This window comes from Muntiacus reevesi, chromosome 7, assembly GCF_963930625.1.
Source record: "Muntiacus reevesi chromosome 7, mMunRee1.1, whole genome shotgun sequence".
NCBI classification, from domain to species: Eukaryota; Metazoa; Chordata; class Mammalia; order Artiodactyla; family Cervidae; genus Muntiacus; species Muntiacus reevesi.
Genome location: NC_089255.1, coordinates 16155996 through 16180945, shown reverse-complemented (window position 1 = coordinate 16180945; position 24950 = coordinate 16155996). Strand labels below are relative to the sequence as shown.

Sequence of the window (24950 nt, the reverse complement as noted above, 5' to 3'; positions counted from 1 at the left end):
ATGGGGTTGCAGAGTCGGATATGACTGAGCAACTTAAAAAAATAAATAACATTTCTACACATTGTCCACTAGAAAAACCTTCCTTGAGGTCAACAACCACCCACTCCCTTCATTTTGCACGTTAGGAAACAGAGGCCCAGAGAGGAGGATGACTTTTCTAAGTCACTCCCTAAGTGTCACACTGTGAATCTGACTATTGACATGCACAAGGGGCTGGGTAATTGAGGTTCACAGGGTGCTTTCTCAGCCTCCTCTGACTTAGCGCTCACTACAGCTTTGTGAGGCAGCCGCTGTGCCATTGTGCCCAGGTTATGCACTCTGAGGCCCAGAAGGTTTGGGAGACTCGTCTGAGGTCCCACAGCTAGCTTTACCACGACCTAGACTATCAGGGCAGCTGCCAACGCAAACTCAGGTCCTCAAAGCGCCGATCTCCCCTCTTCCCCACACATCCACCTCCTCGCATTGGGGGCGTGAGCTGGAGACCCTTCACTGCCCGGGGGCCGGCAGAGGAGGGAAGAGAGAGTGTGGAGCACTTATGAGCTTTCCGTGGAAAGGCTGTGGGCTGGGCAACAGGAGCCACTTCTGTTCCCGGCGGGGCACACCCAGTGGGGCCATGGGGTGGGTGGGGAGACAGCCCTGGCTGTGCTCAGAAAAATCCAGTTTCCCCTGGATGCTTTTTCCAGCGTGGCCTGCCAAGAGAGATTTCGATCGCAGAGAGCAACACGATGCTCTGGAGAAAGAGATTAGTGGGTTCCGGGGTGTTTGTGTCTCTGAGAAAGGCAGTTTGTTTGGGAACCGACTCCAGGTCACAGATGAAACTCTGCCAGGCCCCACTGGAGCTGACATAAGGGACGAGCAGGCCCCTTAGGCCAGGAGGCCAAGCACAACGGGCCGGGGCCTTCCAGAGTCCCGAGAGGCCCATGGAGGGGGCCCTGGGGTCCCCTGTAAGCCTCGCTCCAGCGCCTCCTGGGAGGAAGGGCTCCGTCACAGCAGACCCCTGGGTTTGCTGAGAACACAGATGGCCTTCACCCTGCGGAGCAAGCTTGAACAGGAGGAACCTGGATTATTTTCTCCAGAGTGGGAGGGTCAAGACCCAGAGGGTGGGGAAGGGCTGGTCCCAAGAGAGGCAAGGGGAAGAAGAGCCAATTAGCTTGGAAGCTGGCTGCTGCTGCAGCTAAGTCGCTTCAGTCGTGTCCGACTCTGTGCGACCCCATAGACGGCAGCCCACCAGGCTCCCCCGTCCCTGCGATTCTCCAGGCAAGAATACTGGAGTGGGTTGCCATTTCCTTCTCCAATGGGTGAAAGTGAAGTTGTTCAGTCATCTCCAACTCTGCATGACCCCATGGACTGCAGCCTATCAGGCTCCTCCGTCCATGGGATACTCCAGGCAAGGGTAATGGAGTGGGTTGCCATTGCCGTCTCTGTGGAAGCTGGCAGAACTTTTTAAACACTGAAAAGTGTAACATGAAATATTACTGAGGCTACCATAATATAGGGCACAATGACACTTCCTGGTGATCCAAAAATCTTCAGTAAGTTTTCTACTGCTTGAGTGACTTCGGAGTAGAAGACGTAGGAGAATGACCCAGGCTCTATGTTTGGGGTAACTCCAGGGGACAGAGAGAGGGAACAGCTGCAGGAAAATTAGATCCCATGGAGGCAGGTGCTGGAGGCAGAGTGGATTGGTGACAATTTGTAGGAATTTGCATCTTAGAGGGCTTTGGGTTCCCCAGGGGGTGGAATGAGGTTTCAGTCTGTCTCATTCAGATTTCCAGGAGCTGGGGACTCTGGGTGCCATCTGAGTTACACGTGCTCCTGCCAGCCACGCAGGGGGGTGGGGGTGGGAGGAGGCAGGAACATGGGGGTGGCTTGTCTCCTGCCCAGTGGATTTCAGCAGATAAGACAAGCACATAGCCAGCGTATGGGAGTAGAAAAGGGCACACAGGGGGGCAGCGAACGATGGAGCGAGACAGAGTGGGAGTGAGGAAGAGCCAGGGGGACAGACTGACATTTTTCTGGCCTAGACACGGTAGCATAAGGAAGCCTTCTGGAGGACATCACATTTAGGCCAAACTGTTGAAAGGGTAGGATATGGCCCCGGGGAGATGTGGCGGGGGCACTCCCTGCAAAGAGCACTGCCTAAGCAAAGGCCCTGAGGGGCAAAGGCTGGGCGTTTCCAGAGTGCTGAGCAGCCGAAGCTGAAGCGCTGGCAGCACAACCGGGGACCACGTGTCCTTGCTGGTCATGCCAGGAGCTTGCTTGAGGCTTGCAGTATAGGGAAGTCAACACATATTAAATAATCCCACAAATAAACACAAGGTTATAAACAATGATAGTGTTACAAAGACACAGTCTAAGGAGGCATTTCAGAGCCAATAACAGAGTGCTGATTTATCCAGGCCCTGAAGTCTGTGTTCAAAGCTGATGGATGAGCAGAGAGTTAAAGGGGCGAGGAGGCAAGTGGGGAAGAACACTCCAGGCTGAGGAACAGCCCATTCAAAGACCTCGAGGCAGGTAGGAGAATGCCCCACCCCCACCTGCTGTCCAGAGACTCCAAAGGAATTTTCTCCTCCTACCTCCCCCTAGGCGCACAGAGAATGTTCTGGAATTCACAAATCCCCGCCCCCGCCAAGTTTATCCCTTCCAGCCACCTGTACTGGTGGACGCCTGACAGCACCTTCCCATGCCCTTGATCTCATTTCTTACCCCTCTGGCCCCAGGGTCACCAGCTCCCAACAAGATTTGCTCCATTCTGTGAAGGTACTACCAGCCTGAGTCTGGCTTGGGTCCCCTTCACTCCCCTTCCTCATTCATCCTGCCCCAGCCCTTCCCAGGATGCCTGGGGAGTGGCATGAACATGCCATGGTAACCCCAGATCAAAGGGGGATGAATAGATGGCATCACTCCTTCCCCCACAGGATGTTCCGAGACTTGTTCTGTGGATTTTGCAGACGGCCTCGTGATACAGAGCAGAGAGAGGCAACACCAACTTGCATCCAGTACTGGTTACCCCTGCCCTGCTCCCCTCTCCCACCCTGCACTCTGCTACCGGGGCAGCACATTCCTAAAAAACCTCCTCTAACACAAGTCTCTCACTTGGGCTCTACTTTAGGGTACCCAAGCTTAGACCCCTCCCCATCAGGATGAACCTGCATCTCTAAAGTGGAGTGGGAGCATGACTCTCCCCATTTCCAGGAACATGTGCTTCAGTGGGCTTTTCAGACCCCTGGGTTCCAAGCCCCCAGCCTCTCTGCTCGGCTGCCAGATCCCTGACTTGACCATGTTCAAATGCCCATGGTGATTTCTCTAAATAGCCAGGCAGCATGCTTACCAATAACACTTTGACACTTACTTTCCAATGGCAGGGACAGCACAGTATATTACTTACTTGTTGTCTGGAGGTTGCTCGCTCCAAGGCACAGTGACCCATTCCCCAAACTTATCTGGTGGCCTGGGTTTCCACAGACTGCTCCAAAGCCAGCCTGAAGTCTTGCAGTAGAGCCCTGAGTCACTGCTTGGATGCCAGCAGCCTGGGCTGCCAGCCAGATTCTGCCACAGGCTCTCTGTGATCTTAGACAAGCCGTGGGTTCCTTTGTCTCTTCCTTGTGGACTGAAGGAGAGACTTTCTCCAAGGTCCTTTGAGCTCCAACCAGAGAATCATGCTCCCTCCAGTGCCCAGAGAAGATCAAGTTCAGGTATGCCCTACACACCATGCCCCTGGTTAACATTTTTCATGTAGGTCATTCCTTTATAGAACATGTGTGTCTTCAATACGAAAAGCAACTGTACATCTCCAAAATTTAATATAACTTTTTTTTTTTGGCCATGCCACATGGCTTGCAGGATCTCAGTTCCCTAACTAGGGATTGAACCCAGGCCATGCCAGTGAAAGTGCCAAATCGAACCCCTAGACCACCAGGGAATTCCCTAACACAACATTTTTTAATGAAATAGGGTTCAGGAGGAGAATCAAGGTACATTCCAAGCACAATTAGTAGAAGATTTGAATCAAGCTGTGTTTTGAAAAACATGAAAGTAATGAAGTGGATGGTGTCACTGGCTGTCACCGGCACCGAGGCCAGATTCCTGTGTACAGAGCAATTGCTTAGTTTTCCTTGTTGTTGATTGCTTTTATTTTTAAAGAGGATTTTATAGTCCTGTTGGAAAGAAAATACATACACACAAATATCAGCATATCAAGCCACGTGGTCTGGTTGAAAGAAGATTGGATTTATCTGACAAAGCTTGTAGGGGGCACATTCTTTGTCTTGTTGTTGAAGGATAGTTGATTTACAATGTGTTAGTTTCAGATGTACAGCAAGTAGTTCAATTATTTGTATATGGAATATATATTATTCTTATATATGTTCTTCTTCAGATTATTTTTCAGTATAGATTATCAGATATTGAATTTAGTTCCCTGTGCTATACAGTATATCCTTGTTGTCTGTCTATTTTACAGAATAACTGCTTGTTAGTGTCCCTATTAATTATAGGTGACCAGGAAGCAGAGCTTTAAGCATCTTACAACCTGACCTGATCCTTTGTTACATATATAAGCATTTTGCAGTATTATAGCTAGACGTAGGAAATCAGTTAAGGGATTGGGGTTGACAGATAACAATATAATTTTCCCCTTTAAAAACGAAAGGAAAGATGTTCGCAGAAGCCTTCTGCACAGGAGCCCTCACTTTCGGGACTAGATGACTGACGTTGAGCAGGAGATGACATACACCCTTCCCAGTTCACGTGGTAGCTGTGTCCCTGGGAAACTCAGTGGATGTTAAACTCTTGGACATACACTTGGTGTTTATTATGTAAGGCAGAGTTTAGTTTTGAGCTCAGATAATCACCTACATTCAGAAGTCTTACAGAGGGTATATTTTAAAGAAAACAAGGCGACCTCCCCGGTGGTTCAATGGCTAAGACTCCACTCTACCAATGCAGGGGTCCTAGGTTCAATCCCAGGCGGGGAAGTAGATCATGCCACATGCCACAAGTAAGACGCAGTGCAGTCAAATAAATAAAAATAAATACATATTAAAAAAAAAATTGTCTTATGGAGGGGAAAGCAATTCTTCACCATGAGCCGGCCCAGGCATTGCAGCGTCTAGCATCCCTGGCTCCTCATAGCCCCTCCCCTCCCCAGCAGCGCTCTCCTCAACAGTGGGACCACCAGAAACACTCCCATTGTTTTCAGTGCCCCCCGGGGGCGTTCCTACTTGCATGGAGAAATTAACATTAAAAAAAAAGGATAAATGGTCATTCTAGTATATTCACAAAGTTGTGCAGCTATCACCACTACCTAATTCCAGAGCACATTCATCCCCCCAAAAAAGAAACCCCATACCCATTAATTGTCACTCTTCATCCTCTCCTCCCCCAAGTCCTAGCAACAGCTAGTCCACTTTCCATCTCTGTATATGCCTAGTCTGGACACACCATACTGGACACACCATAATGGAATCATATAATATGTGGCTTTTTGTGTTTGACTTTTTCACTTAAAATAATGTTTTCAAGGTCCTGTATGCCATAACATGTATCAGTACATCATTCCTTTCAGTGGTGGAATAATATTCCATTATATGGATAGACCACAATTTATTGATTCATCAGTTGAGTGGTTTCCTCTTTTTGGCTCTTATGGATGTTTAACTGTATATTTTTTTTCCCTCTATTTTTACTGAGACATAATTGACATACAGCACTGTATACAGTGTATGTATACAAAAAGTATACAGCATAATGATTTGACTTACGTACTTGAAGCGATTACAATAAGTTTAGTGAACATCCATCATCTCATAGAGACACAAAACTAAAGAAATAGCAAAAAATATTTTTCCTTGTGATGAGAACTGTTAGGATTTACTCTCTTAACAACTTTTGTGAATAACATAAAGCAGTATTAATTATATTTATCCTGTTGTACATTACATCCCTAGTATTAACTGGAATTTTGTACTTTTGACTGCCTTTATCCAATTCACTCTCCTCCCATCCCTCATCATATGTTTTTGAGTAGATGTGTATATTCAATTCTCTTGGGTGTATACCTAGAAGTTGCTCCATCACTTGGTAACTCTATGCCTAACTTTTTGAGGAACTGCCACACTTTTTCCAAATAGTGATTACACTATTTTAAGATTCCACCAATAATTTCGCTAACTTCTCCACATCCTCACCAGCAGTTGTTATTGTCTGCCGTCTTGATAATAGCTGTCTTAGTGGGTATAAGTTGGTATCTCATTAAGGTTTTGATTTGCATTTTCCTAATGACCAATGACATGGAGCATCTCTTCATGTGCTTACTGGTAATTTACACATCTTCTTTGGAGAAATGTCTGTTCAAGTCTTTTGCTCATTTTTGCTCATATTAAATTGGGTCATTTGACTTTTTGTTGTTGAGTTGTAAAAGCTCTTTATATATTCTGGATACAAGTCCTTTATAAGACATATAATTTATAAAATTCTCTCCCACTGTGTGGAATGTCTTTCCACTTTCTTGATGATGTCTTTTGAAACACAAAAGTTTTTAACTGTGATGAAATGCAGTTCATCTATTTTCCTTTGATTGCTGTATGCTTTGAACCTGTTGTCTTAGCCCCAACTCAAGGCCAAGGCCAGGAAACAGAGGCTGCTGTGACTGAGTGGAGGGAACATCCTTCCAGCTTCAAATGCTCCTGATGGGATTCCATAAATAATTTCTCTAAATTAAAAACTCTATCCCTGCCAAGCTCAGTGCCCTCCAGATGGGTAGCATCAGACCTCCCAGTCATTCATATCTTAGGGATATGAGTTCTAGAGTCTATCAGATGCTTTTCTAAGAGCAGACCATGCTAGTGGTGGAGAGAGAGTATGGAGACCTTGACTCCACCACGTGGGTACAAAAACACAGGAGAGGCAAGCTGGACATGAAACCAAGGTCGCCTCTTGGGTGAGGGAAGTCACCACCCGCTGTCTCCTCCATAAGCATCCGCTAGGAGCCTCCCCGTTCCCTACCCCGGGCCCATACTTTGGGTTTTGCAGCAAAGGACCCTGCTCCAACATAAATGTTTGCAGGATGGGGACACAGTTCTAGATGGCTGGTGCTAGACTAAAAGGATCCTCCATGCTTATCTCCTGCATCCCCTTCAACTATACATGGAAAAATGGAGGCCCAGAGAGGGCAAGGGGCCTGCAGCAACTCCAGGGCAGGGCAGGGACCCCACAGCCCCTCAAACTCCCAACTGCCCTTTGGCTAGCATGTTGGACCAAACGGAATTCACAAGCCTCTGGGAAAAAGCAGTTCTCAGACACAAGCAGCGTCCTTGGGGCACAGGCAGTTTACTCGGGCAGGAGGAGGCCCAGATAGGTCCATGTCCCGGGGGTGTGAGCCCATGAAGGGCCACAGCAGGGGCGCAGAGCAGCAGAGGGCCCTAGACCTTGGGGGCCAGGGGTCTCACCTCTTTGGGACTACCCCACCAATTATGCATCTGTTAGTAATAGCTGCCAAGCCCTGGATGCTCATGAGCTGCCAGGTGCCATGCTAAGAAATGTACCCACTTCATTACATTGACAGCCCTATGAAATAGGTTTTTTGTTTTTGATGAGGCCACTGGGGATCCAAAGAGGTGAAGAGACTTGCCCAGGATCACATACCTAGAAAGAGCTGAGCAGACTTTCAAATCCAAGGCAGCCAGCATCAAAGTGAATGCTTACAATGCCCATTCTGACTGATTTCTGGAGACCCCTCTAATTCTCACCTGAGAAAGGTGAAAGATCCCCGGGGAACCTGTAGGCTCACGTCCTCCTGCCAGCCTAATGCCGCGGAGCTTTGCCCTGGGTCTGTTCCCAGGAAAGCTGTAGCCCTCATTCTGTGTCACAGCGCCCCCTGCTGCTCACTCCCACTCTCTTCTGCAAGACCATTTAATGACAAGGGGCCGCTGGTTAAAATACTCTGGTGCATTCCTATATGTTCAGCTGTTGGTGTCCAACTCTTTGCGACCCCGTGGACTGTAGCCCGCCAGGTGCCTCTGTCCATGGAATTTTCCAGGCAAGAATACTGGAGTGCGTAGCCATTCCCTCCTCCAGGGCATCTTCCTGACCCAGAGATCAAATCCAGTTCTCCTGCATTGCAGGCAAATTCTTTACCGTCTGGGCCACCAAGGAAGCCTGGGGATTCCCCCAAAAAGGAACTGTCTTCTTGAAAGTTCTCTAGTTTTAGGGCAAATCAGAGAGAAAAGTCTGATGTTATTTCTGGGCTTTTAGGTCTGTGCCTAAGGGGTTCAAAAAACCCCACATAGTCCTATTTTCCTGTTACAAAGTAGGCAGAGAGCTCAAGACTTTGTGTCAGACCCTGAGGTCGGCAACCCAACTCCAATTCATCATAGTCCTACAGATGTGTGTAAACTGCATGTCAGTTCCCTGATCTTCCAGCTGGTGACAAAAGTGCCCGCCTCTCTGCTGGGGGATGTCTAGAGTCTAACACACAGCAAAGCATCTCCTTCCTAAGCCTCGGTTTCCTCCTCTGCTGACGTTTACCGGTCACCTGGCCTTCACCCCCAATACCTCACTCGATTATCGCAGCAATACATAAGGTAGAATAAGGAGAGCTCAGAGGAGTCAAGCAAGTTGTCCAAAGTCACACAGCTGGCAAGACGGGAAGCCAGGATTCCAACTCAAACAGCCCGGCTCGAGGTTCAAGGTTCATAACCACCATGTCACAGGGCCTTCCAGTAGGGCAATGCGTTATATACTATGAAATGTGCAGAGTCTGTGCAAAGCTGGGGAGATGTAAAGCAGGAAGAAGTTAGAAAAAAAATAGTACTTACAAAAATAAAGCCACAAAGGGAAGACTCCAGTGGTTTGCATCTATCTTCCCCAGGAAGAAAGTCCCTGGCCTGGATCTACACTTTCCTGCCATTTCCCTGGGGCCACCCCTACTGGATGTTCTTTCTGGTGACTCTTCTCTCAGCTGGGGCAAAGAGAAAGAAGAAAGACTTCCTTTCTCCCCATGTCCCAGCATCCAGAAGTGGTCAAATGGAGGTTATTTGGGGAATGAACCGGCCTTGCTTGGGGAAAGATGGATTACCTTTGTCTCTGTCGCCCCCTCCTGCCCCAAAGGAGAACTGCACCCGACCACAGCCCTTGGGGAACACCCCAGGGCAGGGGTGGGAAGGGGTCAGAAGCAGGACTTCCTAAGACATCCGTGAAGGACCAAACTGTCTTTTTTTTTTTTTTTACTTTAAATCTGTCATGGATCAATACTTCTTATTAAAATTCAATAAAAACAAATTACTTTTTAAAAATAAAATGCTGCTTGAGTGATGTGGCAACGTCAAATTGCTATAAGTTTCTAAATGCTTCCTCTCAAGGTCTCAGTGAGTACCTCCGGTTCCTGTCTTCAAGTAACAACAGTCTGAGCCAGCAGAGTTCAGGGACCACACTTTGAGTGGCACTGGTCCAAATGGCCACTGGGCACAAAGGTCTGCCTGAGGTCCGTTGGCCAGGTATAAGGAATCCATTGCCTGGGGCACTGACTCGGCAGAGGCAAGGACTCAGCCATGCTGAGACTTGGGTCCTGATGCTGACCCAGGGCGCATCCTTGGACGGGCAGCAAAGGGATCGCTTAGGCCTTAGGGAGCCCTGGGGCAGACCCCGAAGACAGTGCTTAGAAAACAGATCTCTCCATCTGCGAGACACTTGAGCAGCAAAGCTGAGGCTGTCGGAGCCAAGGAGGCCAGAGAGGACACAAATCCTTCCCCTGGCAAGCTGGGAGGCATGGGGTGGGGGTCTCAACCCGATGTAGGGCAAAGGGGAGTGTGAGTCCCAAACTACATGGTCTATGCCACACAGCGAAACAAAAAAAAAAAAAAAAAAATGGCCTTACTCTTTGGGACTTCCGTGATGGTCCAGTGGTTAAGACTCCTCAGGTCACAAGGAGTCAGACATGACTGAGCACGTACGCACGAAAAAAACACTTCCAGTGCAGGGGGCCCAGGTTTGCTCACTGGTGGGGGAGAGACCACCAGTGAAGGCTGTAACAGAGGCCAAAAAATCCTGAGATGGTCACATCACCCTGCCACTCTGAGCTCCCTCTTCCACAAAAGCTCTCTGAGATCCCTCCTAAACCTAACGTGCTGCTGGTCTGAGGAGATGGGCAGCAAGGCTTTTCCACTGCCAAGAGGAGAAACCAGACGGAGAGGAATGAAAATGGACAGTAGTCATGCCTGGCAGGCTGACCCCAGAGGGCCAGGAGGACCCAGGGCTGGAGAGGCCAGGGAAGGCCTCTGGGCAGGTGCGCCCAGGGGATGCCTCGGAAGGGAAAGGTGCTTCGGATCAGCTGGGGAAGGCGCTTGGTGGAACTGAAGGAGCACTTGAGGAAAGCAAGCCCAGCCCTCCCCACCTTAGCACCAGCCGCCTACACACAGCCACACTCCACTGGCCCCACCCCCGCCTCTAAGTAAAGCAAACTCAACAGCTTGAAAGAAAGCAAACAGCTGCGGAGCGGGGAGCAAGCTTCCCACCCCTTCCCAGTCAAGGTGAACAGGCTGCGAATTTGTTGACAGAGAAAAAAAGTCATCAATTTTTCATGAGCCAGCGCAGGCAACAGAATGTCTCGGGATGTCAACAGTTTCCAGGCAACAAAGACAAACCAAATACACATTCCCCTCACCTGAAAAGATGTTTCCTTCACAAGCATCAGCTTGGATGGGGAGCCGGAGAAGGTGGGAGGTGGAGGCAAGCGAAACCCTTTGGCAGCAGCACCGGCTGGTTCAGACGTTGGGGCTTTGTGGTTGTCTGCAATGACCCCATTAGCAGATCTTGTCAGACGATGACTCAAGGCCAAGGCAGTCTTTAGGGAGGATTCGGGACTCAAGGCAAGAGGGATCAGGTGGCATGTCTCATTCATTCGTTTATTCAACAAACATTTTTGAGCCCTCTTAGGACCTGTGCTTGGGCCCAGGGCCCAGTCTCACTGGGGAGATGAGAGAGGAAACCACTTCCCCTCACCTATGAATGGGAAAACCAAGAGCCAGAGAAAGGAAGCAACTGTCTCAAAATCACAGGGCCACCTAGACACCAAGCTGTACTTGAACACCCAGCTCAGGTTCTTTGTAGCTGTGCCCAGAAGGAGGCTGGTACAGACGTGGTCCCATCCAGAATGAACATGCAAGCTTCCTAGAGCCCCTTAGCCTGAGTTCAGTCGTTAAGTCGTGTCTGACTCTTTGAGACCCCATGAACTGCAGCACGGCAGGCTTCCCCGTCCTTCATTGTCTCCCAAAGTTTGTTCAAACTCATGTCCATTGAGTTGGTGATGCCATTCAACCATCTCATCTTCTGTAGCCCCCCTTTCCTTTTGCCTTTAATCTTTCCCAGCATCAGGGTCTTTTCCAATGAGTCAGCTCTTCGCTACAGATGGCCAAAGTATTGGAGCTTCAACTTTAGCATCAGTCTTTTCAATGAATGTTCAGGGTTGATTTCCTTTAGGAAGTGTCCAGATACTGAATCTAATAATGAAAAGGAGCGGGGTTCTTCCCTGGTGGTCCAGTGGTAAAGAATTTGCCTTCCAAGACAGGGATGCAGGTTCAAACCCTAACAAGGGAACTAAGATTCCACATGCCTCAGAACTAACTCTACATGCTGCAACTACTGAGCCCAGACACCATATGCCTCAGCTAAGGTCCCACATGCCTCGACTAAGACCTGAGGCAACCAAAATAAAAAAAAATTAATTTTTTTTTAAAGGGAGATCATTAGAATGTCGTGGTGCAGTACATGATTGTTGTTTTTAACTCTCGAGGTGGTTCTAACCAAAACAGAAAGGATGGCCTTTTCCAGAGCACTCTGTCAGGCCTGGAGCTCCCAAGATGTCTCCAGTGTTTGCATTAACGTTTCCCGGTGAATGTCAACGGAGACTCAAGAATAAGTCAACACAGGTCCTCACAGTAAATGGCAAGGCTTGTTAGCAGAGTAAACCGTGTGCTTAGCCTGTCTTAAAAGAATCTTTGCTGAGTAAACAAAAGGAAGGCTTTACTTGAGAGTAAACACAGCCAGGAGCTGAGGTGCGCCCGAGGGCTGGAAGGCAACTCTGGTGGCGTAGGCTGCTTTGTGGGGCCCTGGGAAGGAGCTGGGATTGGCCGCGTGTGAGGCAGAAGCGTCTTTGCAAGCAGTTCATGCAAGCCGTTCATGCCGGGAGGGGCGTGGGGTGGCAGGATCAGAGAGGTCATGGGACTTACTGATTATCACACAGCCAGCTGAAGCAGAATCAGACCACTCTTACCCAACAGCCTCTGCTCCCCCAAGGAGCCAGTTCTCTTGGTGAAGAGGCAAAAACCCAGACTCTGAAAGGACCCTTAGGGAGGAGAATCTGGAGGTCCATCTCATTTGCTCTGACGGGTCAAAGAGCTGATGTCTTAACCTTCCCAGGACAATTTTTATACTTGGAGACAACTTCAAGGAAGTAAAACCCTAATGAAGACAGAGTGGGAAAATATTTTTGGTCCAAATAGGTGACCAACTCTCTGTCTCCAAATGCTAACGCTAATTCAATGTTATCCTTAATGGTAGTGGCTAAGGAAAAAAACCTTGAGAGCTTCTGGTCCAGTGCCCACACCTCATAACCTCCTTGACAGCCTTGTTTACATGAGCTCCTCATTTTCCCAAGAGGAAAAAAAAGAAACTGGGGTATGAAATCTTTGACCCATAAACTTGTTCATCTCCAAAACCTAAGTGCAACCACTGACTTAAAATCGGCTCAAATAACTTTTCACACACACATGTACACAAACCTCAACCAACTTGAATCATTCCAGTTTTTGTTTAATTTTTGGACTCCTTTCCTTGTTCTTGAAAGGGTATGAGAACAGAGATCAAAGTATGCTGTGAAGTCATTACAAGAGCCAAACACACACACACAAAAATTTTTTAATCAATACCAAGAAGAGGATGAAGAAGCAAGTCCATTATCCATTTAGGTCAATTTAATTGCCAAGGTTGGGCATCAAGCCCGGTGTTGTTTCTCAGGCACAGAAGTGAGCGTGATAAGTCACAGGGCTCTTTTATTATAAAGGAGGCATGGCTACCAATTCCCTGGAGGATACAAACTTTCTCCTGGCCCTAAATTTAAAAGAATTTTTCACACAAGACCCTATTTGGGAGATAGTAACAGCACAACAGCCTCCATAAGTTTTATGGCAAAAGCAGAAGCTGTTTTCATGAGGCTGTTCCTTCCAACAACCTTGGAGGAAAGCCAAGCCGACACCAGCTGGCACAGCAGCGCAGTAACGCTCTTCCTTGCTTTTAGACAAGAAATGAACTTAAGCATAGTAAGAGGAGAAGTCAAATGTGCTGAGGCAATTACACAGGAGGCAAAACCATGCGAAAATGTGCATGGTTTCCTCCTAACTGGGTCACTGGCGGGCACACAAACATGCCTTTCCTTTCAGATGTGTGGACTGACTCACTCCCCCTGGGCCAACAGCCGGCACCCCTACCTGCCTGCCTGCCTCATACTCCCCAGCTCACCCAAGCTCTCCCACCAGAGGCAAACTTATCCATGTAGTTATTCCTATGATCGACCACATGGTAGCAGCAATGAGCAAGCATCTGGAAGAAAAAACTTCCCAAATTGCCTTTGTAAGCAAAGCCATCCAGCATGAATGCAATTCTACCAATCTACTAATTCCATTAATCCTGATAATCCAATATATGACTGTTTTCATAAATATTTAAAGGATGTAAAACTAAAACAGCTGCTCCAATAGTAGGAATTATTTCTCAGATGCTCTTTTTAATTTTTTAAGTGTCAACCCATCATATGAGATAGCAAAGAAATGCTAATATTTTTAAAACAGGAACTGTACTAAGTTTTTTACATGTGCCATCTCATTGAATCCTTCAAGAACTCTATGAGGTCGGTATCACCATTAACCCCATCAAGCATATGAAGAAATGGAGGCACAGAGAGGTTAGACAACTCACCTAAGGTCACATAGCCCTGTTGAGAGGCAGAATGGGATTTGAGTTAACACGGGTAGTCTGACATCAGAGCACGTAAGCTTGTATCCTAAAAGACCAATGGGATCTCAGGACTAGAAGAGGTATCAATCCACACTCATTCCCTAAACAGAGGTTGTCTTCTTTATATCAGCCTCAGACTAAATGCCCAGCAAAGTTTTTCCTTATTTTGATCTAAAACTCTATGAAAATTGGTCACAGTTCTTCCCTCCAGAGCTTTTTGGAATAAAGTGAGTTTCTCTTCCATATTAAAGCCCCTTTAAGTTTTGAAAAATTAATAATAACATTCACTGTTGCTCCCTAGCCCTCAACCAGCCCTACAAGCAAGAACAGGGCCATTATTTCCCATTTACAAATACATCCTAACCTGCGGGCTGATGAAAGTGCTGGGCAATCCTGACATAGAGGTTTCACAACAGATTAGTTGCCTTAAGCCCCTCACTAGCACCATCAACCACATTACCATTACTAAACCAGACTTAAGAGCTGTTAAAAGTAATGCTCTTTTCTAAAAGGCACTTTAAAATGTTCATGGTTTTTTAAATGCAAGCAATATGGAAAAGGATAAATTGAGATGGAAAAAAACTCTCCTGCCCCATCCAATCTATCCTCTCAGAGGTAATCACTCCAGTTACTTTTGAATCTTTCCAGAAATTTTCTTTACACACATAAACATATGCATATGAAATTTTAGGGTCATATTATGTATAACACTCTGCAACTTGCCTTTTTTCACTTCAGGTATCATAGATATCTTTCAATAGCAGCTCTCCTGTTAATGGCCACATAAAAGCCTCCTCTCATGCCCTTAAAAAAAGGCCTCTTCTTGCAAATAATGCTCCAGTGAAACTGTACATATATTTTTGGATGGATTCCTGTAGGTGAAATTCCTGAGTGGAAAGTAAGGACACTTATTAACTCTGTGAGAGAGAATCCAATTACAGTCCTTGAAAAGTTGTAGTCATTTTCACTTACAGCAACAATCTGTTTTCCAAGTGCTGACAACATGGTTTATATTGTTAAATCTTCCTTCAGTGTCTGAAGATAGTTATTGTCATTCTTTTTTTAATTTTTACTTTATATTGATTTACAGTGTGTTAGTTTCAGGTGGACAGTCATTCCTTTAAACAAGGCTTACTACCAACCATTTTCACGGCAGGCACTGCGTAGGAGCTAGGAGTTTAGTTACTCCTGGATTTACCCTAATCCAGGAGTTCCCAACCCCACTCAGGAAGTTGTTGTTTGTTTCATTCAGGTTTTTTTTTGTTTTGTGTCGTTTTAACAGCTTCCCATATAACTCAGCGAATAATAAGCAGCCAAAAGTGAAGCAAATCTCACTTCTTTCTCTGGGCAAAAAATGGAAACCATGTTCCTTGGTTTCCGTTTCTCTGGAAACCAAGGTGCTGGGAACAGTCAGGATCCACTTCACCCAAAATATCAGAACAGGGAACTAACTCCGTTATATTAACTAGTAATATATCTATTATATTATAGTTATAATATAGTTTGTAATAACTATAATCTATTACAGTTATTACAAACGCCAATATCTATTATTGCTCCCAGTCCCTCAAAAATACAGCCTTGTGGTAGGAACAGGCTCATTATGCCCAGTTTACAAATTATGCCCCATCCCATTTCTGTTGGTTGATGAAAGTGTAGGAATCTCCTGTTTCACAAAAGATTACTTGTTTCGATCCAGTAACCAGCGCCCGCTACAGCGATACTGTCCTCAATCCAGACTTTAAAATTGTTCGTGGAATAGATGCTAATGGGCATGGGTCCTTTGTAGCTCAGCTGGTTAAGAATCCGCCTGCGATGCGGAAGACCTAGGTTCGATCCCTGGGTTTGGGAAGATCCCCTGGAGAAGGGAAAGGCTATCCTCTTCAGTACTCTGGCCGGGAGAATTCCACGGACTGTATAGTCCGTGGGGTCGCAGAGTCCAACACGACTGAGCGACTTTCAGACAGATCAGAAAAGCCCAGAGGCGGCGTGCGCGCCCCTAGCGGTCAATAGGTCCCAGTGCAACTGAGGAGATCTGCTTGCCTGGGCCACGAGCGGCTTCTATCCCCGCCTCCCGTCCCGCCCCTTCCTCCCAGCGCGGAGGTTGATTGGCAAGAGGCGCACCACAAGACATGGAGCGCGGGTGTTCCAAGCCCAGCGTCACTGCCAGCTGAGGGAAACGGATTTCTACGGAATACAAGGCTGAAGTGGGCTGAGAACACTTCACCCGGCCGCCTGGTCTCAGTCCGCAAGCTTTCCTGCATGTTCTCCTTCATCCTAGGCGATGTGAACGTGACGGGGAAAGCGACAGGCCACCGTGGTCAGAAGGAAGTTGGAGGGCTGCCCGGCGCCACGCCTCGCTGCCGCAGTCCTCCCTACTGAGAATTCCACGTTCGTCAGTGTGGGCTGGCCGGGCATCACCTGGGGGAAAGACGAGATGCTCCTGCTTCAGTCGGAGAAACCGGGTCCTGCAGGGAAGGAATGTGTAAAGCCAGACCTGGTATAAACATCATCTGGGCCCCTGGGTTCCCACCTCAGGCCACGAATATCCACACCTGTACTTGGCAACCTGGAAGGTGAGCAGTACGTGCGAATTGACTGAATGAGGTTGGTGGGAGGGAGTAGGCCGGCTGCAGTGGAAAGGGCATTCACAGATCCAGAGGCTTGGGTTCCAGTTACAGTCACTGCTGCTGAGCAAGGTCCTCCTCCTGTCTGGGCCCTGATTACCTTCCGTGTGAAAGGAGAGAGCTGGGCTGTGATAAATAGTAAATGCCAACAGTGAGCCAGGCGATGTGATAAGTACCGGGGGTGCAGGTGAGCAACACAGAGCCTGATCCTGGAACTCACTATGTGGAGGTAAGATATTGAAGTCATAAATGCACAATTACACATTTACTTTTAAGAACTGGTATACAGGGAACTTACAGCAGGGATTTAAGATAGCCTAGGGCTTCCTGAGTCTGGAAGGAGTAGAATTAACTGGGGTAGGCAGTGGATGGCCCAGAGAGATGGGGGACACAGCAAGTACGAAGATCTAGAAGGTGAAAAACACGTATTTCTTACCTTAATTGGACATCATAATAACCCTCAAAGTATACAAGTAAAGTGAGTAGAAGTTTCACTGAGTTAAACTGAGTAGAACTTGATTTTCTGGAAGCCCATAACTGTTTGAGAAATCCTGTTAAACCATGAGCCTGTGGACATGAGGTGACAGGGGAGGTGACAGGTCACCGTGTCCAGAAGGAAGCTTCAGTTCAGTTCAGTCGCTCAGTCGTGTCAGACTCTTTGCGACCCCATGGACTGCAGCACGCCAGGCCTCCCTGTCCATCACCAGCTCCCAGAGTTTACTCAAACTCATGTCCATTAAGTCGGTGATGCCATCCAGCCATCTCATCCTCTATCGTCCCCTTCTCCTCCTGCCCTCAATCTTTCCCAGCATCAGGGTCTTTTCCAATGAGTCAACTCTTCACATGAGGTGGCCAAAGTACTGGAGTTTCAGCTTCAGCATCAGTCCTTCCAATAAACACCCAGAACTTATCTCCTTTAGGATGGACTGGTTGGATCTCCTTGCAGTCCAAAGGATTCTCAAGAGTCTTCTCCAACACCACAGTTCAAAAGCATCAATTCTTTGGCATTCAGCTTTCTTTATAGTTCAACTCTCACATCCATACATGACCACTGGAACACATTAATATTACAGAAAATTGTTGAATCCAATCTGAACAGTCCAAGTTCCATGAAGCATTCTCTGTGGTGTCTGTGTTCTGACTTTGAGGGGACATCTTCAATTTCAGAACTAAAAATATCAATCTTCTCTTAAAAACAGCTCCCAGCTCAAGTTTGTGTGTCCAGGCTTGATCGCAAAGATAAGGAGATGAGAGAGAAGTGGCTTGTAAAGTGACAGAAAAAATTCAAGTTGATTGCCGTACCTTATAAAAGCACATGTGTGGAAGGGACACCAGGTCTGGTAGAAGAACAGCTGATTTGAGACAAATGAGGCGGCAGACCCTGTGCTAGCTGTGTGAACTTGACAGGGCACTCAAACTCTCCCGGGAACTGGTTCTTGATATATAAGCAGGGCTAATTAAGTTCTTCTGACACACACAGTTCAGAATGGGAGAATGTGTGAGTTATTTATAAAGTGCTACCCAACCAAATCAGCAATCACCTGGTCACATTGCTACCTCAGAATTCTACTGTATATACTCCTTCAAATTATGGGGAAGAAAGGATTTCATGTATAATATTTAAATTTGTAGTAATATACCAAGTTGTTTTGTTGTATATTTCGAGTTCTTTCAATTCCTTTTCTCCTTTCCAAAAGGTGGTTTTAAAATCTCACACACACAAAAATAATAAATAAAAATAAAATAAATAAAATAAAATCTCACACACATGGACCTTTCCTCATCAATTTTTGTTGAGAAGACTACCACCAACAAAACATTAATAGTATTAACAGTTGACAGGAAGGACCTTTAGATTTTTTTTTAAACCTACCCCCCCCCCCCAAATAAAACCTATCCCATTGTGCAACACAGTGAAAACGTGGATTTGTTGTTTTCTTGGACGGTTTGTCAGTGAGCATGTCCATTCCTAATATTCTTCTAAACATGAAGATTAGAGCCCATATTGCTCCTTGGAAGAAAAGCTATGACAAACCTAGACAGCATATTAAAAAGCAGAGACATTACTTTGCCAACAAAGGTCCATCTAGTCAAAGCTATGGTTTTTCCTGTAGTTATATATGGATGTGAGAGTTGGACCATAAAGAAAGCTGAGGGCTGAAGAATTGATGCTTTTGAACTGTGGTGTTGGAGAGGACTCTTTAGAGTCCCTTGGACTGCAAGGAGATCAAACCTGTCAATCCTAAAGGAAATCAGTCCTGAATATTCAGTGGAAAGACTGATGCTAAAGCTGAAACTCCAATACTTTGGCCACCTGATTTGAAGAACTGACTCACTGGAAAAGACCTTGATACCGGGAAAGACTGAAGGCAGGCGAAGGGGACGACAGAGGACAAGATGGCTGGATGGCATCACTGACTCAATGGACATGAGTTTGAGTAAACTCTGGGAGCTCATGTCCATTGAGTCAGTGATGCCATCCAGCCAACTCGTCCTCTGTCATCTCCAACACCACCGTTCAAAACCATCAATTCTTCTGCACTCAGCTTTATGGTCCAACTCTCACATCCATACATGACTACTGGGAAAACCATAGCTTTGACTAGATGGACCTTTGTCAGCAAAGTAATGTCTCTGCTTTTCAATATGCTGTTTAGGTTGGTCATGGCTTTTCTTCCAAGGAACAAGCATCTTTTAATTTCATGGCTGCAGTCACCATCTGCAGTGATTTGGGAGCCCAAGAAAATAGTCTGTCACTATTTCCATTGTTTCCCCATCTATTTGCCATTAAATGATGGGACAGGATGCCATGATCTTAGTTTTTTGAATGTTGAGTTTTAAGCCAGTTTTTTCCCTCTCCTCTTTCACTTTCATCAAGAGGCTCTTCAGTTCTTCTTCACTTTCTGCCATAAATGTGGTGTCACCTGCATATCTGAGGTTATTAATATTTCTCCCAGCAATCTTGATTCCAGCTTGTGCTTCATCCAGCCTGGCATTTTGCATGATGTACTCTGCATTTAAGTTAAATAAGCAGGGTGACATTACAGCCTAAACGTACTCCTTTCCCAATTTGGAACCAGTCCATTGTTCCATGTTCGGTTCTAACTGTCGCTTCTTGACCTACATACAGGTTTCCCAAAAGGCAGGTAAGGTGGTCTGACATTCCCATCTCTTAAGAATTTTCCAGTTTGTTGTGATCCACATAGTCAAAGGCTTTGGCATAGTCAATAAAGCAGATGTTTTTCTGGAACTCTTGCTTTTTCTATTATCTTCTTGCTAATGCAGCATTAGAGGGATGAGTGAGCTGTCCATGGACCTAGACACACTTTCAGTGGCCACAGACGTGAATAAAATTTTAACAATGCAACTGTTTAAACAAACAAGTATGCTTGGTCAACAAGTATGACGTGTGAAACTAGCTATGAGACACCAAAGCTGCTGCATGATCCAGCAGGATCAGCACGAAAGCGACCTGGGGAGCACAAGGATTGCCTGGGATTCAGGAACCTGTGTTCTTTGTACCTTATGCAGAAGGGAAGTAACATGCATGTGCCAGCCAAGTGTTACTTGGTTCACTCTCCAATATGAAGTGATTCTCACTTTGCAAAGGAAATCAAGGCTCAGGGAACTGGAAGGTGGGTGGAACTGGGCAGGCTTTATTAATTAGTATCAAATGAATAAGACTGCTATGGCCTCCTAATTTGATTATCAGGACATTCTTTGGAAAAACCGTTTTTAGCTCTACTATTAATAGATTTTTACTATATTCAGGTTTCTTTTGGGACTTCCCAGGTGATCCAGTGGTTAAGAATCCACCTGCCAGTGCAGAGGACACAGGTTTGACCCCTGGTCTGGGAAGATCCTACACATCTCTCTGATCAACTAAGCATGTGCACTTAAATGCCTGTGCTCCACAAAAGCCACCACAAGGATAAGCCAGCACACATCCCTGCCTGCAGCAGTGGGCAAGGCCTGGGCAAAGCGGTCAAGACCCAGCACAAACCGAAAGAATAAGTTTTAAATCTAAATACTTCCTTCACTACATACGAGAAAGCTGATGCAGGAGCAGCACAGGCAGGAGCATAGGGAGCAATGCAGTTAAAGCTGGCTTTGGAGTCACTGCTTCCCTGATGGCTCAGTTGGTAAAGAATCCGCCTGCAATGATTTGATTCCCAGGTTGGGAAGATCCCCTGAAGGGAAAGGCTACCCACTCCAGTATTTTGGCCTGGAGAATCCCGCAGAATTGGACACAACTGAGCGGACTTTCACTTGGGAGTAACTGTGTGGTTTTAATCCATGAATTTACTGTGCTAATTACTTATTAGCACCATACTGGCCTTCATTTAGGTTAGCCATTATTCATTTTGTTCATCTCCAAAATTTGAATGACACTTGTTATTTTTCTCGTTGTACCCCACCTGCCTCTAAGTCCTAATTTACACCTTACAATTTTTTGTCAGATATGAATGCCTTGGTCTTTTAAAAGTGTTTTGAGCTTTACATAAATGGTAATATGCTATATATATTTATGTACTTTACTAGGACTTGCTTTTAAACCTCACCCTGTAGGAATTCCTCATCTGTGGTTTCCACCGACAGTCTAGGACCACTTACTTTGTTTGAATGTTGTTGTTCAATCACTAAGTCGTGTCCAACTCTTCAATGGACCATTGAGACTTGTAGTCCTACAACTCTACAACCTCATGTCCCTATCAAATGCACAGGTGTCTGAAGGGCCTAGCACCTAACAGATGCTCTGAATATACATTCTGTATGAATCCAAGTTCTAGGGTGGCCCTGGCATTTTGAAAAATGAACCCATTTACCCTTCATACCATTGTTCAGTCACTCCTCCCCACAGAGTTTCATCTTTCAAAAATCTGAGATCTGGATCACACACCCCCATGCCTAACAGTGACTCTTATTCAGGTCTAAAGAACAAATCCTGTAATCATGAAGTCATGTGAGTAATCTGGACAAGGTGTCTGCTCTGAACTTTTCTCCTCTAGCCTCCCCATGCAGTTCTCAACGCTGCACCCAGCTCCTGTCATGTTCAGAAACACTGAATGTCAAAGTTCATTTTCACACAACACCCCCCCCAGAACTATCAGTTAAGACCAACAGCAGCAAGCAGCAAATAGCTCAGCTTTTTATTGAATGTGTTACTAAAGAGGTTTAGTCAAAAAGACCAAAGCCCATGTCATCATCAGACTCTTCAGATTCTTCTTTCTTTGCTTCTACTTTCTTCTCCTCAGCTAAAAACAAAGCAAAAAACAGTCAGTTACCTCACTAAAACTCCAAAGAGCTCCAGGCCCTACAACTCACAGTCAAAAATATCCTAGCTTTCCCTCATCAAATGATGCCTCTTGTTTTACGATTTCTACACATCTACTCTTAGCAAATGAATTTTGCCCCTAGTACCTTTAATCTCCACATTTCTCCCTCCAATACCAAGTTTCCTACCTGGGGCAGCAGTGGTGGCTGGGGCAGGACCTCCTGCTGGTGCAGCACCAGCTGCTGGGGCAGGTCCACCAGCCCCCACATTGCAGATGAGGCTCCCGATGTTGACATTGGCCAAAGCCTGCAACACATGTGCATACTCAGGTAAATGCTTAGTTCTGGCCTATTATAGCACCAAAATGCTGGCTTAACTTACAAGTAGAAATTTCAAGATACCTTAAACACTCAAACTAGGATTTTTTTCCACAGTTCATGTCTCCTCTTAACAGTGAATTCAATTTTTTCAGACTGTTATGTAAGTCTATGTAATTTTCCCAAAGGAGTTCACTAACAGAGATATAGGCAGTGTTTCCAATCTCAAGATTGAAGAACAGGAGGTGAATAGTTAGAGACTATTAGTTTCACTTGCCAGAGATTAAGTAACCTACACCGTGGAAGGTGGCCACTGCTAAATTCCTTGGTCTTTTATATTCCAACACAGAATAAGCAATCAGTAAAATGTCACCACCATGCTCGCAGGATTTACTTGGAACAGCATGGATAGTGTATCTTGGATGACCCTTTTATAATGAAAGAATGACCTGGTAATATATTTTCCTCATGATTTTAGAACATAAGAGAAAGCAGGGTATGAGACCATGAGAAAAAGACACCAGAGCAAAACCATAATTAGCTCCTAGAGATAGAAATATGAGAAAATACCCCTTTTATTTGGACAAGTCCAGTGAAACATAGGGCCTTCCAGCACTTTTGGAGGTTAGCAGGAGCACCTGATTGAATAAATCAGTAGGTCTTCCAAAGCTTGCTTCTCCAAATCACCTTTTCACCATCAACTTACCTTTGCAAACAAACCTGGCCAGAAAGGCTCAACATTTACACCGGCTGCTTTAATGAGGGCATTGATCTTATCCTCCTAAAACAAACAAAACGGGTACCCCATCAGAGAGCACTTTCGTAAATGTCTCCAAAATATTGCAGATTGAAAGCAAATCACTGATAACCTGGGTACAAAAGTACCGTTTACCAATCCGAGTACTCTATTGGCACTGTATGTATACTAATCTAAGACGACCGTTTCTTCCACTCTGAAGAAATGCTTCTGCTCCCGTGTGCCAGGTACTTTGCAAGGCCTCGAGTTCATCGCTGCCATTTCACAGCTGGGACCTGCCCAAATTACACTGCTATTTTAAGCTGTGAGGCAAGGCCAGAGGTGGAGCAGAGCGCAGTGTTCCCCTCCACACCACACAGCCATGCCCCACAAGACCTACTCAGAGAGCCAAGGAAATCACACCCAAAGTAGATACAGTGTCCTGGAACACGTTATAACTGCGCATGAGGCTACCCCACAGGTTGCACACGTTTCTCTAAATAAGAAAAAAGTTTTCAAAGTCGGAGCGCTCCGCTGTAAGTAAGAAACTCACTCACTCCAGGGCGGGCACGTGGCCGACGCCTCAAACAGTCCACACATGGGCCCATCCGATGGGTGCCCGTCCCGCCAGTCCGCCCCTCCGTCCGGTGTCGATGGCCGCCGCTCCCACCGGAAGGGCCTGCCCCGGACGCCTGCGAGGGTGGGGAACCGGCCGCCCACACAGGCCGCCACGCCGCCGGCCCAGGCCCGCACTTACCGTGACCGTCACCTCATCGTCGTGCAGAATGAGGGCAGAATAGATGCAGGCGAGCTCCGAGACGGAGGCCATGGTGCAGGCGAGTGCTAGGTGGGGGCTGCCGGGCGCGGTGCTAGTCGCCGGATGAAGTGAGGGCCTCACCCCAAAACGGCCTTAGCTTCCTCGGAAGAACCGAGCACCTTAGCGGCAGCGGAGGAAAGAGAGCCGCGCGCCTGCGCGCAGCTTCTTATACCGGTCACGCGAACCAATCGGCTCCCGGGATTTCCGGAAGAGGCGGGGCCGGAAGAGGCGGGGATAGAGCAAACCGCGACTTCCCGCTGAAAACGCGTGCGCAAACCTGTAAGTGGTTCGCGGGTTCAAAAAGTTGTTAGGCGGCTGTGAACGCTAACTCCTTTGGTATGGGTTAACCTCTCAGGGTTTGTGAACAGTAAGCATACTTTTACGGAAAAGTTACCTAGGGGAATAGGCGTCCCTCCCACCTACTGTAGCCCGCATGACACTTCTTAAGCAGTCATTTATTGACGTTGTCAGCCCACTCCCCAATCCCCACCCTTGGCGGGCAGCGACCCGCTGGAGGGCAGCAGCGGGTTTAGCCGGGAGGTCCCGGTGCCTACAACAGCATCTCCGATAAAATACTGAATATAGGAGAAAATGGGAAATCTGCAGCGTTGCAATAGCAGAGGCATTTGGACGCCTATATCCCAGGCACTGGGCCACACTCTACAAAGATTCAATTAAGCCTCACCCAGTGTAAGAGGTTAGTACTATTATCTCCATTTCGTAATGGCAAAATTAAAATGTAGTCCTGGTATCCCGAGATTCCGCGTTACCGCGAGACGGAACCTAGATTTGAAATCTGTGAAACCTAAATTCAGTGCTTCCTGCTTCTGTTTGCAGAGAGGGATGGGTTTGGGGGTTATGAGTAAATTTTGTCCTTTTTTTTTTTTTCCTTCCCAAAGCATAAAAGATATATTAGGAATATAGGGGAACTTTCCATTTCAACTTCTTTTTTTTTTTTTACCTTTAAAGGACCTCCTGGTTCGGTGTAAAAGCCTTGAAAATGCACTTGTGATGTTGTAAACCTCTTGATGTAGCTGCTCTCTCGCTAGGTGCTGCACTGCTGTTTGTGTCCTTTGAAGCTAAAGAAAACTGGCGTTGAATTCATACTGAGAGGTTTTCTCTAGAATTTTTTAAGTTCAGGTGTAATTGACATTAGTTTAAGGTATACAGC

At 46.5% G+C, this 24950-nt stretch overlaps 1 protein-coding gene across 1 annotated transcript; it reads right to left on the bottom strand.

Moving 5' to 3' along the window:
• Positions 1-21760: 21760 nt before the first annotated feature.
• On the bottom strand, positions 21761-23927 carry RPLP1 (ribosomal protein lateral stalk subunit P1). The gene is made up of 4 exons (XM_065941554.1): positions 23720-23927; positions 22933-23007; positions 22098-22215; positions 21761-21889 (listed from the first exon to the last, which is right to left on the bottom strand). Exons 1-4 carry the CDS (start codon positions 23789-23791, stop codon positions 21810-21812), a joined length of 345 nt encoding a protein of 114 aa, XP_065797626.1. The 5' UTR covers positions 23792-23927; the 3' UTR covers positions 21761-21809.
• Positions 23928-24950: the final 1023 nt, after the last annotated feature.